The sequence below is a fragment of the Takifugu rubripes genome, chromosome 8 (genome assembly GCF_901000725.2).
Source record: "Takifugu rubripes chromosome 8, fTakRub1.2, whole genome shotgun sequence".
Taxonomy (NCBI): domain Eukaryota; kingdom Metazoa; phylum Chordata; class Actinopteri; order Tetraodontiformes; family Tetraodontidae; genus Takifugu; species Takifugu rubripes.
In genome coordinates, this window is record NC_042292.1 from 12,766,177 (window position 1) to 12,780,830 (window position 14,654).

Sequence of the window (14,654 nt, forward strand, 5' to 3'; positions counted from 1 at the left end):
AAGACCATGAACTCATTACAGCGGGATCTAGTTAAGATAGGGCTGATAAATACTGGACAGCACCATCATAACGAGTCATTGAGTCTCCAGGTGGGAATACCTTTTACTCTTAGAGCACATACCTGTTAGGGATGTCCAGACTGAAGTTTGAGAAATGATGCTAGCCTCAGTATTTTACTTTAGTGTGTTAAAACATATCGTGTATACAGTACTAACATATTCACTTACTTGCTCCTCATTTCAGTGTGTTCAGTGTTAGTTATCATCAATTGAATGGCTCATATTTCCATAAGTAAGTGAACGCACCACGTAGGACCTTTGTGTCCTTCGGGGTTTAGCTCAACATATTGTTGCATTATCATCCACTAGTCGTTTTGATTTCCTTTTTTCCACAGAAAAGAGCTCATTCCTCTTTTCATCTAATACCAGCGTGCTGACACCCACACACGTCCCCGATCCAATCAGCGTGGCCTTTGACTTGATCTATCGTGCGCTAACGATTAAGCCTCGGCCTATAGGCCGGCTCCGTTGCTCCGCATCTCATCATGCCCCATTCATCAACCTGTGTCTAAATCCACCTTCTTACCCTCCATCATGTCAGGCCTCCAGTGACCTCCCACTGACCCCCACCCCTCGCACACGCCCACTCAAGACAACCACACAGTGTTTGCAGTGAGATCCTCGGTGAGTTAATACCAAAATGATTCCAGACAAGACCAAGCAGCGGCACGGAAATCAAATTGTAAGCATGAGTTTAGCCCTATTGCAGCAATTTCTAAGCTTTTCTTAGCGGCTTCTGTGTTATATTAATTTCAATCCACTGGGACTTAAAACAGAGAATTACAAACAAAACTTGAAAAATGATACAATATTTTCACTCACTTAATAAGACCCGCGCAGTAGCTCCGTGTATTGGCAGACATGATGATTCAGAATTTGCTGTGAGTCATTTCCTAGTTATTATAGCTTGGGGCCTCAGTCAAAGGTCAATATTAATCGTTACCTCATGCTCACACGTGCTTATACACACACACAGTTGCCGTGCTGTCCTTGCTAATGAAAACAAGACTTGAAATGATGGAGAAGTTGTGCCTGGAAATGGAAATGCTAATTCGCAGAAGGTATAACATGCGTGTTGCTCCTGAGGTTGTCATTTTTACCCCATGATCTAGCATCTCTTTAATTATGGGTCAGATCCAGGCAAACAGCTGCCGTTCCACTGGTTTTAAACATACAGGATCTCGGACTTTATGTGACTCAGCCTCGAGAATTGGGTTAAAAAGAAAAAAAAAGCTGGTTTACCCCCAGCTGTGGTGTCGAAACCAGCATCTTAAAATGTCATGTTTGGCCGTTTTGTTTTTTTTATATATATCTTTAACCTCGCATTTTGCAGGTTAGGATATCTGATAGGTGACATCAGTGGCAACAGGCCCAATTGTGCCACCACAGGTAATCAGTGACTTGTTTATATCCCATTTTCCACCAAGGATTGTTTTTGGTTCCTTGGGATTTTGAGGGGAAAAAATGTTGCATTTCCGCTGAAAAAATGATCTCGTAGGGGAGTAGGAATTCTTGGGGGGGGGCTGGGTTCTGAAAAACTCAAACTGGTCAAATAAATTGTAGCATTTATTTCCCTTTTTAAAGATTGAAGATTTCAGAAATCAATATTTTATCAAGAAAAAAACCCCTGAAATATTAAAAGAACGATGCCAAAATTAACTCTATACTGTAATATATTCATCTTCCAGTGTAAACATTTCAAATTTGAACATCTTGATAAAGAAACATCTTGTTTTTAAACATTAACTATTCTGGGAATATTTTGACCTTTTTTGCAATATCTCCCCTTTTTCTCTCACTGTATTTCTTTTTTGTGTGTGAATTGCAACCTGATTTTCAAAAATCATTTTCTTGACTCATTTATGTCAGCATGGCGCTAATTTCCCATCATAGACAAAACACAAATACATCGAACAGTCGAGAAAAAAAAAGAAGAGAAGCACCACAACGTTTCCTGATCTTGGCAGTTTTTGTGGATAAAGAAATTCAGCAGGACTTCGAGTTGGCGACTCGTACTTCTGAGTCCATGAAACTAGCCAACAAGATGGCACAGCTATAGCATATAAATCTCTGGCAAAATGTGGTGGAAAACAGCCTGATGTGGCCGAGGCTAAAGACCCCACACCTCATCGCTAGATTAGAGGATGGCGTCTCCGATGACGAGCAAAGAGCGGCGCGCTGCTCTGCAGCCCACAACGTACAAGTTTAGGCCTAATCATTTCATTGTCTCTGTCTTGCTTGAGAGGATCAACAGCCATGCTAAGCTCCTGTGGGTACCAGACCCCAGCCGCTCTCTGCCATCTTTGTGTTTGTGCTGTTTCTGTTTGCCAGTGTTGTTGGCGGCCATTGTTTAGCCTTTTCTGTTATTATTCTTTCCACCTTTTTAATTTCAGTTTGACACAATCATCACATTGTTTCTCCACTGAGGTGCTGCTATGCTTCTGATAAGGGAACACCTCCTGATTTGTGAGCCTGCCAGCAATTAGGTATTTCTTGTCAGCGGCAATTTATTCATTATTTGTCCAGAGTGACATACAGTGGGAGGAACCCCTGTAATTACTCGCTTAACTAGACAATTAAATGTCACAATGGTAAAACGGAACACACTGCAACACTTAAAACACAGCTGATGTTTATCTGGAAGAGGCTCAAGTGGCCGAAGTGGCAAATGATGCACAAGTTTAGGCACCGTTTTGACATGAATTACTGAAGATTGGATCAGTGAGAAGGACATTAAGGAAAACACAATATTTTCCATCATGTCCCCCCGATTGTCCATTCATGTTCAACTCGTGACAGCTTAATGCAGTTCGCTCACTTTCAAAACTCCTTAGTTTGAAATGTGTCACATCTGTGAAGCACGTGTTAATACCACAGTGGCAATAAATTTACAGCGTATTGAACAGTCTTACACTGCCACAAGTAGCCATCAGCCAGGAAAATGTAACTTGTTCACCTCTTGTTATTCTTTAACATTTCGGGTTTCAGTATCTTCCCCAAGGGTACGTCGGAAGTGCTCTCAAAGTTGCCCTGGCAACTAACAACCAACTGTCCAATTTTTACTCAACTACCAGGACGTGAACCAAAAACCTTTTCAGTTTCAGAGGAGCTCCCTGCGGACTCAACTATCCCCTCCCCATTAAAGCTATAGAACCTCGTCCTCGTGGCCGCTCCCAGTTTGCGATCGAAATTTTCCTCCATGCACAACTTACAGGCTACCTCTTTCCACAGTGCCTTTGGCTATTCATCAGCTAGACACAAGTCCCCTTACAACCTGCCCAATCAGGGCGAGGGTCATGTCGACACGCTGATGAATTCAGGACATCTGGTTGCCAAACTGTCATATTGGGGATTTACATCTTGGTGGAAATTGCAAAGTTGGCTTTTGGTACCCAGGTGCACCTAGCATCTGCATCTATTAAAGTTATTAAATGTAGCAAATCTAAAAGGGGTAGAGGCAAATAAAATTGCCACTAAATATAGTTAAGTGGATGTTTTCAGAGAGGGAGAGAGTGAGCACTTGTATTCTCAGAGGGCATCGGTGCTGTCTGTCACTGTGCCAGAGCCATTTGCCCTGTAACTGATCCATGGACTCCTAGTCTACAGGTCAGCTGAGACAGCCTGCTGAGGTTGTGGGTACGGGTGGGTACATCCCCACATCTGCATTCTGTCTCCCCCTATTCCAGCTGCCGTCAGTCTTTGTGCTGTGCTACAGAATGCAGACACTCACGCACGTCCGTCTGCTGCTAATGAAATGAGATTGGGGATAGGCAAAGGACGTCACGGGGTTAGGGATGGAAGAGCAACATGTTGCCGCGGCAACAGTCGCTGGAACCTTGGGTTCATGTGGGGAGAGAGAAAGGCAAAGGCAGTAACAAGTGGAGGCAGTTACCATAGCTACTCTATCGCAGCTGCCTGCAAGTTTGTATCGCCCCACTGTGATTGTGTGTGCCTGACTGATACTAGCATTAGCCTCGTGGCTTAAAATTCAGTGCAGGTACGAAGTGTTTGGCTGGCATTTTAGGAAGTGTTTCAGCTGGTGTTTCACATTAAAGCGACTCGGAACGAGCAGGCCTCCTCCATGTCTTTCCTCAAACAGATGTTTTAGTGTTGTTTTTATGTGGTCCTTCTGCACAACTGCTCTCTTATATCCCAGAGCCCACACGACCATCACTGCACACATTTCTAAAGTCTTGTGCCATATGCCAGACTCCTGGAAGACCGGGCTATTGTGTTTCCAGTGAGCTGGGAGAGTGGTTCAGAGGCCAATGATGGTCTGTTATAGACCCTCTGGCTTGCACTGATGCATTTGAGTGCACAGGTGTTATATACATTTGCCCCCCCCAGTTGGCCCCCAGCCCCTGCGGTCTAAATGTGTCCGATTCCTCAAGTAGGCGACTGTTCGCTTTGTTTTATTGTGTAAATATGGCAGTTGCAGACTTGTGATGCACTTTGCTTAAAGGTTGCTAATAATGCAGAACAGCGCTGCTTCAGACCCTAGTTTAAAAAAATCCCCAAATAGATTATGATCCATTAGACGGGCTAACATGGGATTTACAATTGCAGGTAAGCATGTTCGCTTGGTTGAAATGAAGGTTTTAGCACTGGGCTGCTAATTTGCTACACCTTTGGGTGTGAAATGCCTAATATATCATTTTCTTTACTTGTAGAATACACGTTAATTCTTCTAATCTTTTTGTCCCCATCTCCTCCTTTACACATCAGTAAAGCCCCCCCCATACAAACCTGGTCATGCTTGTTTCCTTCCTTTGAATGGGAGGTTACACTTGCCACTGTTGTTTGACCGGGGGGGTGGACAGCCTTTGGGTTTCTGTAAAGCACCTAGACAATCCTGTCATGAGTGGATACTGGGACAAAGAGTTCATCTTTGACCCAAGGATTATTATTGACCTTTGTGCCGGACATATTACCATCTGTGCATTAGAAAAGATTGCTCTTCTACATCTTCTCCATTGTGGAGTTAACCCAGAAATAGGCTGATGTACTAGCTGTCCCTGCTGCTCGGGGACAAGTCGCAAAATTTGCATTTAAGGGACTTTTGAGATCCAAGGTGGAAAATAAAATGAGGAAATTATGGAAATTCCCGGCAGATGTGATATATTAAAAGATTGCAGCCTTTTATTATCCATCGACTGTGCACAGGATGTTTGTTCGACGCGGGCTTTTCCTACTCGCAGATTAGCATTTCATGCGGCTGCCTTTGTTAGCAGCATTTCATTTTTTTTATCTGTAAATTGCTCTTGTGTTATCCTGCGTGCTAGCATCATGCCGTTTTCCCCTCTGTTAAAACATCAAATTTTTTCAGGGGGTGGCGGTGAGCATTTGACACACCAGCCACAAAAAGCTGCAGTGCACACAGTTTTGTTGCTACAACGGTAGTTATTTAGCCTCAGTGCCACGCTTTGATTCTACTAACCTTCCCGAGACGCGATCGATCGCGCGCTCTGTGCTCTGGCTCACATCAGTGTTGCGCTATCTGGACTTCAGTGTTAATAGGTGCAGTCAGAGGCAGATAGCCACGTTAGCATTAACATGCAGTAATCCGCTATAATCACCAGGAAACATCTGATTGGACTCTTGTAGGCCCGTCTCTTGTCGCCAAACTGAAATTCCTTCAAGCTCATCGCAAGATTGTTTTAAAAAGTTATAGCGGTTGCTATTGCATTAAATGTGTAAACTGCTTATGAGCCTTGAATTGCCCCCAAGAGACAAATACATTGATTGATTGATTGACTTACAAATGTAATAGCCCGTAGTTGAAGGAAACACACGGTTCACATTTGGTTCCCTTCTGTTTCGACTATTTTGATGCAGATCTGTTTTTAAATCCTTTCCCCTGGGTTTTTGCAGATATACGCGACCGCAGGAAGAAGCCAGTGATGCTCTTCATCCACGGAGGCTCTTACATGGAAGGGACGGGGAACATGTTCGATGCCAGCGTCCTGGCCGCCTATGGCAATGTGATTGTGGTGACCATGAACTACAGGCTGGGCGTGCTGGGTAAGTGATCTCGACCTGTTGTTTCTGATACAGTGTTCACTTGGCTTCACTTGATTAGAACTAGCTGTCGTCCTTTCAGTTTGTCAAGCAACTCATCATAAAAAAATATATTTTTTACTTCCCAACTGCTAGCAACATCTACATCTACTTTTGGAGTTCATATTATGGTTTAGATGTAGTCCGGATGACTTTTCCTTGAGCACCTTAAAAATTAGAGACCAGAATTCCCTTTGAACTCCTCTATTTCAACTACACCCTCATCTGACAACTCTGGCCTTTAGACGCTAACCCGTAGATGTGTAATTCAGAGTCAACGCTACAAAAAGAAGGCTGCGGAGGCATGGCTAAGTTGCACCTGACACAATGGTCAAACTAGGGCATTGAAAAAGTAGTTAAGGTGGTTTATGTCTGGAGGTAAGCATATATAATTTAACCTGTCTGTCGGAGTTAGGCAGCTTTTCAAACAAGAAAAGAGAATCAACCGTCACCTCAGCTCTTCAACACGAGCTCATCATCCTTTTTTTTCCCCTGGAAACGCACTTGACTTCTTTTTGTTACTCACTGCGCTCTCTCGTTCTATTGAGACTGGGTAATTTCGCTTGTAGAGGAGGAACATGCCTCTAAGGAGGCAGGTGCTAACTAAAGGAAACTAAGTGCGTTTGATATTTCATTAGCACTGGCGAGAGTGAGCTGCTGGAAGCGGTTTCAAAATCACCGCTGTTTCCCTTTGATTGGGTTTTCTTCATAAAGAGCATTTCTGCGTTGAACACTCACATCCTTTATGCCGACGACAGGTTTTAATTTGCATGTAATTAGAAGAGTTTGCTCTTCAGTGCATCTTTGATGTGTTCTTTCTGGCATATTAGGCTACAGATAGAGGTGATAATGTGTTTTTGATATGTAGGGAGCAGAAAACCAATAGTTGATAGTGATTATTAGATTATTAGTTATTAGAGTTATTGTATTAGAATTACATTGCAATTAGTCTTTAATGGGATGAACCGTGTTTGTGTAACAGAATTATATTAACGGATGCAGAGAATTCGGGTTACCACACATCTGTATGTTTTTCTGCATCTATACCTGTTAGTATGCTACGTTTCCATCTTTGAGTTTTGTGAATGTGTCAAAAAAAAAAAATCTTTGTGAAGTAGTTCAAGTAAAAGCAGAAGACAAAAGACAGCGAACACAGTATAAATTTGAGCGCAGCAACAACTTGCAGCAGGTCTATTAACTCCCACATGAGGACAGCTAATACTACGATTGTAGGCGTCACCATGTTCAACAAGACAAGACTGGTTGTTTTGAAGGTAAGAGGAAGCTTGAGTCTTCTTTCAGTCGTACTCTCAAAGAAATCCGATACAAAGACGGAAACACGTAAACCAGGGTTTTGCAGGTATTGCATATGTAGAGTGCACGTAAACCTCTCCATCCATCTTCTACCGCTTTTTCCCTTAGCTGAGCTGCTACGGGTGAGAGACGGGCTACACTGAGGAGAAGCCGCCAGCTCATCCCAGGGCTAACATATAGAGATAAACAACCATTCACACTCACATTCACACCTCGAGTCAATGCCGCTATCCCCTAAATGCATGTTTATGGGCAGTGGGAGGAAGTGGGAGAACAAAAAGTCCGGAGAACCTTGGGGATTTGTACCCAGGAGCCTTTTGCTGTGAGGTGAAAGTGCTAACACATAAGTCATGACTGGCTTAAACAGGCCCTATATTTGTATTCCAACTTGTGATGAGTATTTATAGACTCTCGATTTTGTTTTAAAAGTTTATAATTAAATTTGATAATATGTCGGTCTGTCTCTGTTGTCTAAAGCACCGGCTGGGATCGCATAGTTTTGGTTTCAGGGAATGTAAAGGCTCCACCATTAGCATGCAACGAGAAAACCGCAGCTATCTTGCAAATATGAGAGCCATCCAGTGCAATTGCAGAGAAACGGGAGTAATCCTTCAGCCGGCGTGTCCCATATGATGGGTGGTATTTCCCTCTGACAGAGGCTCGGGGGTTGCTAATGTGTTGCCGCACACAGTCATGCATAGCGAGGCAAGAATGTGACAGTTTTCTGACGAGTTTCTGCCCCATCAGGCTACATGTAGTCACGAGAAATGCAAACTGGAAATAGATACAGCATCTATAAACACGTCATTGTCATTCAAGAACCGCCATTAAGTGTGTTTTGAGATTGGCTGCTAAAGAAAAACCTTCCAAAATGAATTTGGAAAAGCTTTACAACAACATTAGCCTTCAATTACAGCTGGAATTTGAAAGCGACGCCTGCTAATAAAATGCCAAAATTAAATTTATTTAACGCGACAATGGCTGATGAAATGTACTGGAGAACAACAGCTCATCACTTATTATTGTCTCAGGCGCAATCCGAGCCAGGATGTGGCCTCTGGTGCTCGGTGGACAAAATCGTAAAATCAGCCAACTTGGTTCATTCACGGGATATTTGTAGGCAATTTGGCAGCAGCGGAATTCAACCCCCACCCCCCGGGAATTCACTCAAGTGTCTCATAATAAGCCACAGTGTCTGTTCATTAAGATAAAGGGGGGGAAAAAGACAATGTCTGACTTCAGGAAAGACGTAAGTTTGATGCTAATTCGAACACATTCCCTCTTTGACCTTCATGGAATGCAAGAATTCTAGCCTACAGATGAAGAAAGTGCATTTTTACGTTGCTAAAATGCAGCTGCTTCCAGCTGTTATTCCTTTTCATTCTAATCTTCTCGCCGAGCCAGAACCATAATACCTCATGAAATCTGTTAGCTTTCTTGCTTGACCTCCTCTACCTTCCTACGTAGCGTGATCTGTTGTTTATGAGGGTGAAAATTCCTGTTTACTTCATTTTGAGGGTGTTATGGACTTCCACATAATAAATTCATTAGACTGCTGCCATTCCCCTCCAAAAACCGGTGTTGGGGTCTTTAGCTCTGGTAATGGTGCAGGATTCTCCAAAAGGATTGGTTCTCAGGCTGAAACGCCATATGTTCGAGCTCAGTTACAACACATAAAGACTTAATGTTCATTCCATAAATCCTTTAACATTTTATTCATTAAACTGGGCTGAAACACACTGAAAAGATCAATTGCAAAAGATCATTTCAGTTCATTTACATTGACAACTAGATGCAGGCTAGCGGAATTTGCGAGAGAAAAATAATAACTAATGTTGGGTTGTGCGGTCATGTTCAGTGGTCCACGACTGGTGAAGTCCTCACAAACATGACTGGAGCCACCTTTAGTGATGAGAATTTTGTTTGGAGCCTTTACTGTGATTGACAGCCTCATCACACACATTTGAAAAAGCCGATGACAATCAGTAGTGAAAGAGTAGCATTAGAAGACGGAATAATCTAACAAAGACGGGGTGTACTCACATCCCTGCCCAGCATTCTCTTTTTAGTTTTAATTAAAATGCAGCGAAAGAGAAAAAAGGGATGTTTTCCTCTCTATATCGCCACCTACGGGTCATTTTGATTTGATGATAAGCTGATTATTTTGAGATAGCAGACTTTGGGAGTAGAGACCCACTGGTTCCAGTTGCTTTTACTGTAAAACTGGCAAATTTAGACACCAAAACTCTCACGTGCAGCCTATTTGCAGCAATATAGAATGCCCCTATTAGTTCTGCTTCGTGCGCTCTCTCTTCTCTCCTATTCTTTAACGCTCTCCCTGAGAATGCACGGCATTGTCTTTATGAGGGCGGAAGACAAATGAAGGGAAATCAGGCCCAGACAGGCAGCAATAGCATCCCGGGATGAGAAATCATCCCCTTTTTTCAGCCGCGTGATTGAGAGATGCGATCTTTCCTCGATTCGTCTGCGCTGACGGCCCTCATTTAACAGGCTCCTCTCCAGTGCAAATGCTAACCAGCGCTCCTCCGGTGGCAGACGCTGCTCACGCGAAAGCAGGTCTCTCTGTAGGCGATTCGCTGAATATGTAATGAAATGTAATTCAATATGTAATGAACATATAAGCCTCGGCGGCCTGCTGAGTGCTTGACCTTGCCTCGGCTGCCTTGACGACAGACATCCGCAGGAACGCACGCCACCTCATCCACGCTAGCTCTTTGCATTAGTCAGAGAGGAAAGATCAGGCACCGGCAGCAACGGCGAGAGCAGGGAGGTGGAGCAGCGCGGGGCTCTGGGTGCAACGACGGCTTTTGCAAAAAGACGTGCACATTTTTTTTTAAGAGATCAGAGAAGTGACAACGAGGAGCATGATGACATAGAGCGGGGGTGGTGGGGTGGGAGGGGGGGGGCTGTATTTTCCTGTGATGCTAAAAATAAAATCTGCAGAGGCGCTTCGGAGCAGACATTCATCTAAAGCGTAATTATATATGCTGTGTGTCGAGATCCGCTGGATCGACCAAGCACGTGCACACGCTTGGGAGGGGCTGGCACTGAAACGTTTCACACATGACTTTGCACCCACCGGTGCATGAGTACCGCTAGGTGCAAAGTCTTATTTTAGCATTCCAGAAACTGGCTGGTGTGTATTTTTGCTTTTTTTTTTTCTGGATGCGCGTATGCTGTCCCGGAGAGTGTGAGAGTAACCTGACATGACCAGAGACGACATTAAGGCTCGCAAACGTTTCCATAGCAACCTTTGGCAGAGCTGATGAGCTGAATCCCCTTGATTTGAGCCCCTGCGTGTGACAGAGGGAGGGCGCGCAAGTGAATTGTGGGCTAGCCGAGGTGTTAATCGGTGCTCCGCAAAAAGACCGGGCTCTCTCAAACTCGCACACAGGTCCCACGTGCACGCACACATGGGCAGGTGAGATGCGCACGGCCATTTTGCACCGGCAGAGGCATTAACTGGAGTCGCAGACATGCGTTCAGACATCTTATGGAGCGTTAAAGCTTCTCCCTCGACGCCTACCATGGATGGTTATCAACATGAATGTTTAAATTGTATCGATTATTATGGGAGCCGTAGAGCGTAAAGTATTTGAATCTTGGGATAAGGAGTTCACCATCTGGGCCCATTGGTGCTGGGCCATTTTCGGTCGACCTGCAACATCACAGACCACATCAATCAGCAGCAGCATATTTGGGATTTGTGATTGTGCCTGATTCTCAACCTGGGAACGCTATAATACCCGATCCGTGTTCTTTCCAGGTGCGCGGACTTCAACGCTGCGGCGCACCTTTCCGTTTTTGACGATTAATCTTCCACTTACTCTAAAACCAACCCAATTTTGTCTTTCCTGCCTGTCCCCAGTTCATCATCTCTCATTTAATCTTCACTTCTGCCACTTTTCAAAACCGAAGTTACGAGCCAGATTATGCTGATGTATGTTCGACATGTCAAACAATCAGCTCGCTAAGTGCGGAACGGCGGGCCGGTAATGGCCGAGGATTGATCATCATTACTGGGGGCTGACAGCGGCTTGAGTCATCGCACGCCGGCTTGGAAGTGGGGGACTTCCATTTCCCTTGGGGATGGCAGGGTTGAGTAAGAATCCTGAATAAACATATATGTTGCTCCTCGTCATTTACAACATAAACAGAAGAAAACGAGCCAGTTTTTGGAGCCAGACTCTCCTGTGTGTGGCCTCTGAGCTACCTCGTTTGCATCCTAATCACATGCATAATAAACAACATTTGGCAACAGGATGCTGCATATTTAATTTTGCTCTGCACTGTAGCCACGCGCGCTTGCGTTTGCTTGATGCTCGTCGTGCAGATGTTTTCTCCGTTGAAGACTTTAATGCTGAAACCGAATTAATTATAGGCCATCAAGAAGAGCGTCGGGCCCTCAATGATCTTTGGTTATTCTTCTCTTTCATCAGCGCATAGCCCATTAAGCATTTCACCAGCCTTGTTTTTCCTTTTACAGTCCTAATTTGTTAGCGAAAAATGTAGAGCCTCTTAGAGAGAGATGTAACATATGAATTAGAGGACTTTAAATGCTATTTTTTTATGGTGATTGTCATTTTTTAATTTCAGGAAAGCCTTTTTTGGTTGTAAATGAAACATACGCCTCTGTGGCAACTGCAGCAACATTTTCTAAATAGTTATGCGTCCGCAGCTAGCTGTAGACAGCATTTAACTCCATGAGTTATGCACTGAAGTCTGAAAATGAGCTTTATAAAGTTGAGCTGATGGTGCAAATCTAATGACATGCTGATTTCAACAATCAGCGGCAGAAATGTCCCTCGAGATGCGTCAGTGGGAATCGTAGCCAGGTAATATCAGGAGGTTTCTCTTTCAGCACAATGCACAAACAACCTTTTTGATATTTACATAATTTCCTTGTTGATGCAGGCAGAAACTCTCGGTCCTCCTGGGGCACAGCTGGCCTCCAAAGCATTAACCAAAGCATTAACCCACCAAAGCCTGAATAGCAGCGGCTGTTGCCAGGAAGGACTGAGCGTGCGTGTGCATGGTGCACGCCTTTCGAATGGCAATGAGTGATTTGCATGATTAGGTTAGGGTGAGGCCAAGGTCAGTGTTGACCCCGTCGTTTGCCAGGTCAGCTGTGACTGACAAGAGGAGAAGCGTGATCATTTTCAAAGGCAAGAGGGCACCTGGCACGGGCGGAGCTACCGCGGCGCTCACATGCCTGACAGGTCGAGGCAGGCTAGGGACGAGTCGCACCAAAAGCGGGGCGAGGAGCTGCTCATGCGTTCGGGCTCGTCCTGCTCCCACACGAGGCTTCTCCAGATCGCTCCGGCACCCGGAACAGATGCCGCGAGCTGCGCTTACGTCAGGCTACACCTGCCTGCTACGCTGCTCTGCCTCCTCTCTAGAGTGCGGCTCCGCATTAAGACTCAGTGAAGACAGTCATTTGTCTCCTTTTCTCCAGACAGGGCACCTTCTGGCCTGGACACTTTCCAAGCCACGCCCTTTCCTTTTTTTGTCCACAAGGGCTAAAGACATCTATGTATCTACAGATTAAAGGATTTAATCGCATCAAATAAACCCAAACACAGAAATAATTTTATGGAATGAATGTATAATAAGAAATTACTTAGAGACATTTTTGGCTTTTTACTTAAGTATGGTCAGATAAGTGATGCTCCTTAGTGACCTGTTATTTCACATCTGTACAGCTGCAGCCACATTCTAGGTCACCGTATAATTATCCGACTGTGCTGCTCCTGCTTACCTCATCTGATCAAGAAAAAAGCTTTGCAGGCATCTCATTAGAAGCCTGCACTGGCTAATTAACTAATTAAGCGCTTATTCCAGGGTACCAACCCTCAGCCAGTCAGCAGGACTAAATTAGCAACATTCCAAAGCCAAAGGGAAGGCTGCATCCTCCCTCTCCCTTCACTATATTTGCTGCCGACACCCCTAAAACACATACTTATCATTTCAAATGCTGCACAGCAATGAAGCATGCTTCCTATTACATGCTAAAACACCGCAAACATGCATCTCCTTGCATGAGATTCCTCACGTTTTTGTGTTTTAGCCCTCATGTATATTGCCACATTAGCTTTTATGGCCTCTCCGGCTCCCTCTGCTTGGCTTTTGTCACTGGTGTTATAACCATCATGAATCCACTCTGTATTTGTGCGCGTTTATATCATAAATTATGTGCAACAGCAGTGATCTTTGGCGGGTTATATTTGGAAGCTAATTGCTCTGCTGTTAGCTAAAAGAACACAAACTCAATCCCTCACTCGGATCCAATCATCCCTGTTTGCCAACCGAGATATTAAATTCGGGAGGCATTAAAAGTATCTTGCTTCTGGGTCAGGTGCTAAATTTGACGGATGCTTCTCTGCATAAGCCGAAAACGGACAGCTGCGGATGTAGCGCACACACCACGGTCGAACCAGTATCCGTTCCTCAGCCTGACTCGCGATTCACCGCCGTCCACTGAGACCTGCTGGGAAGCTTTGGGTAATATATTCTAGCCCGCAGCTGTGTGATTGTCGATATATATTGCTGTCTGAAGCCGTAGCGGCAGTGGCACGCCGGGGTTTTTTGACGTACGATCCAATAACTCCCACGCAATGCAGCACTAGCGTATGAAGTCGCTTCCTGAGGTTTCACGCAGTCCCGCAGCTGAATCCCGGACAAGTGTATCATTGCGGGCAAACTATGCCTGCAAAGATCTGGGAGAAGCCTTATTCACATGACTCCTCACAGGTCCTTCTCAGGTTAGCTACTCTTTCTGACCTTCCATCCCGCCTTGCGTTTTCCCGCTGGTATTTAATTAGGCAGAAACAAATGTGCTCATTAATTGGCGAGCTGCAACGTCAAACAAGAAAAGTTAGGGTATAGGAAGGCAGAGGGGATGATAATAGGAGAGGCCGGAGAGCGAACCCTGTGTTCTTGCTTTTTTTTTTCTCGTCGTCATCGTCCTGAAATAATCACAAGCGAGCGTTGTCTTAGGCGTGTAAACATGAGACGTCTGGGTGACTTTGCAGAAACCAGCCGGCTTCCAGGGCATTTCGAGCAGATGTGAATTGCGTAAAAAGCAAATTGGCATTGGCACCCAATCTGACAGCTTGGCAGCGTTCTCCCGTCCCGTCCTCAATACGGCCATAGTAAATCGAGCCCGGCGCTATATGGGAATACGATGGGGAGATGTGCAACTT

The 14,654-nt window shown here is 44.7% G+C and overlaps 1 protein-coding gene across 3 annotated transcripts in view; it reads left to right on the forward strand.

The window, feature by feature from the left end:
• The window catches only part of nlgn2a (neuroligin 2a), a 138,277-nt gene that overhangs the window by 85,720 nt on the left and 37,903 nt on the right, over positions 1-14,654 (forward strand). For all 3 annotated transcript variants that reach the window (XM_011618730.2, XM_029839514.1, NM_001173493.1), the window contains 1 exon segment: positions 5,932-6,081. In XM_011618730.2, the coding sequence (XP_011617032.1) occupies positions 5,932-6,081 (150 nt within the window).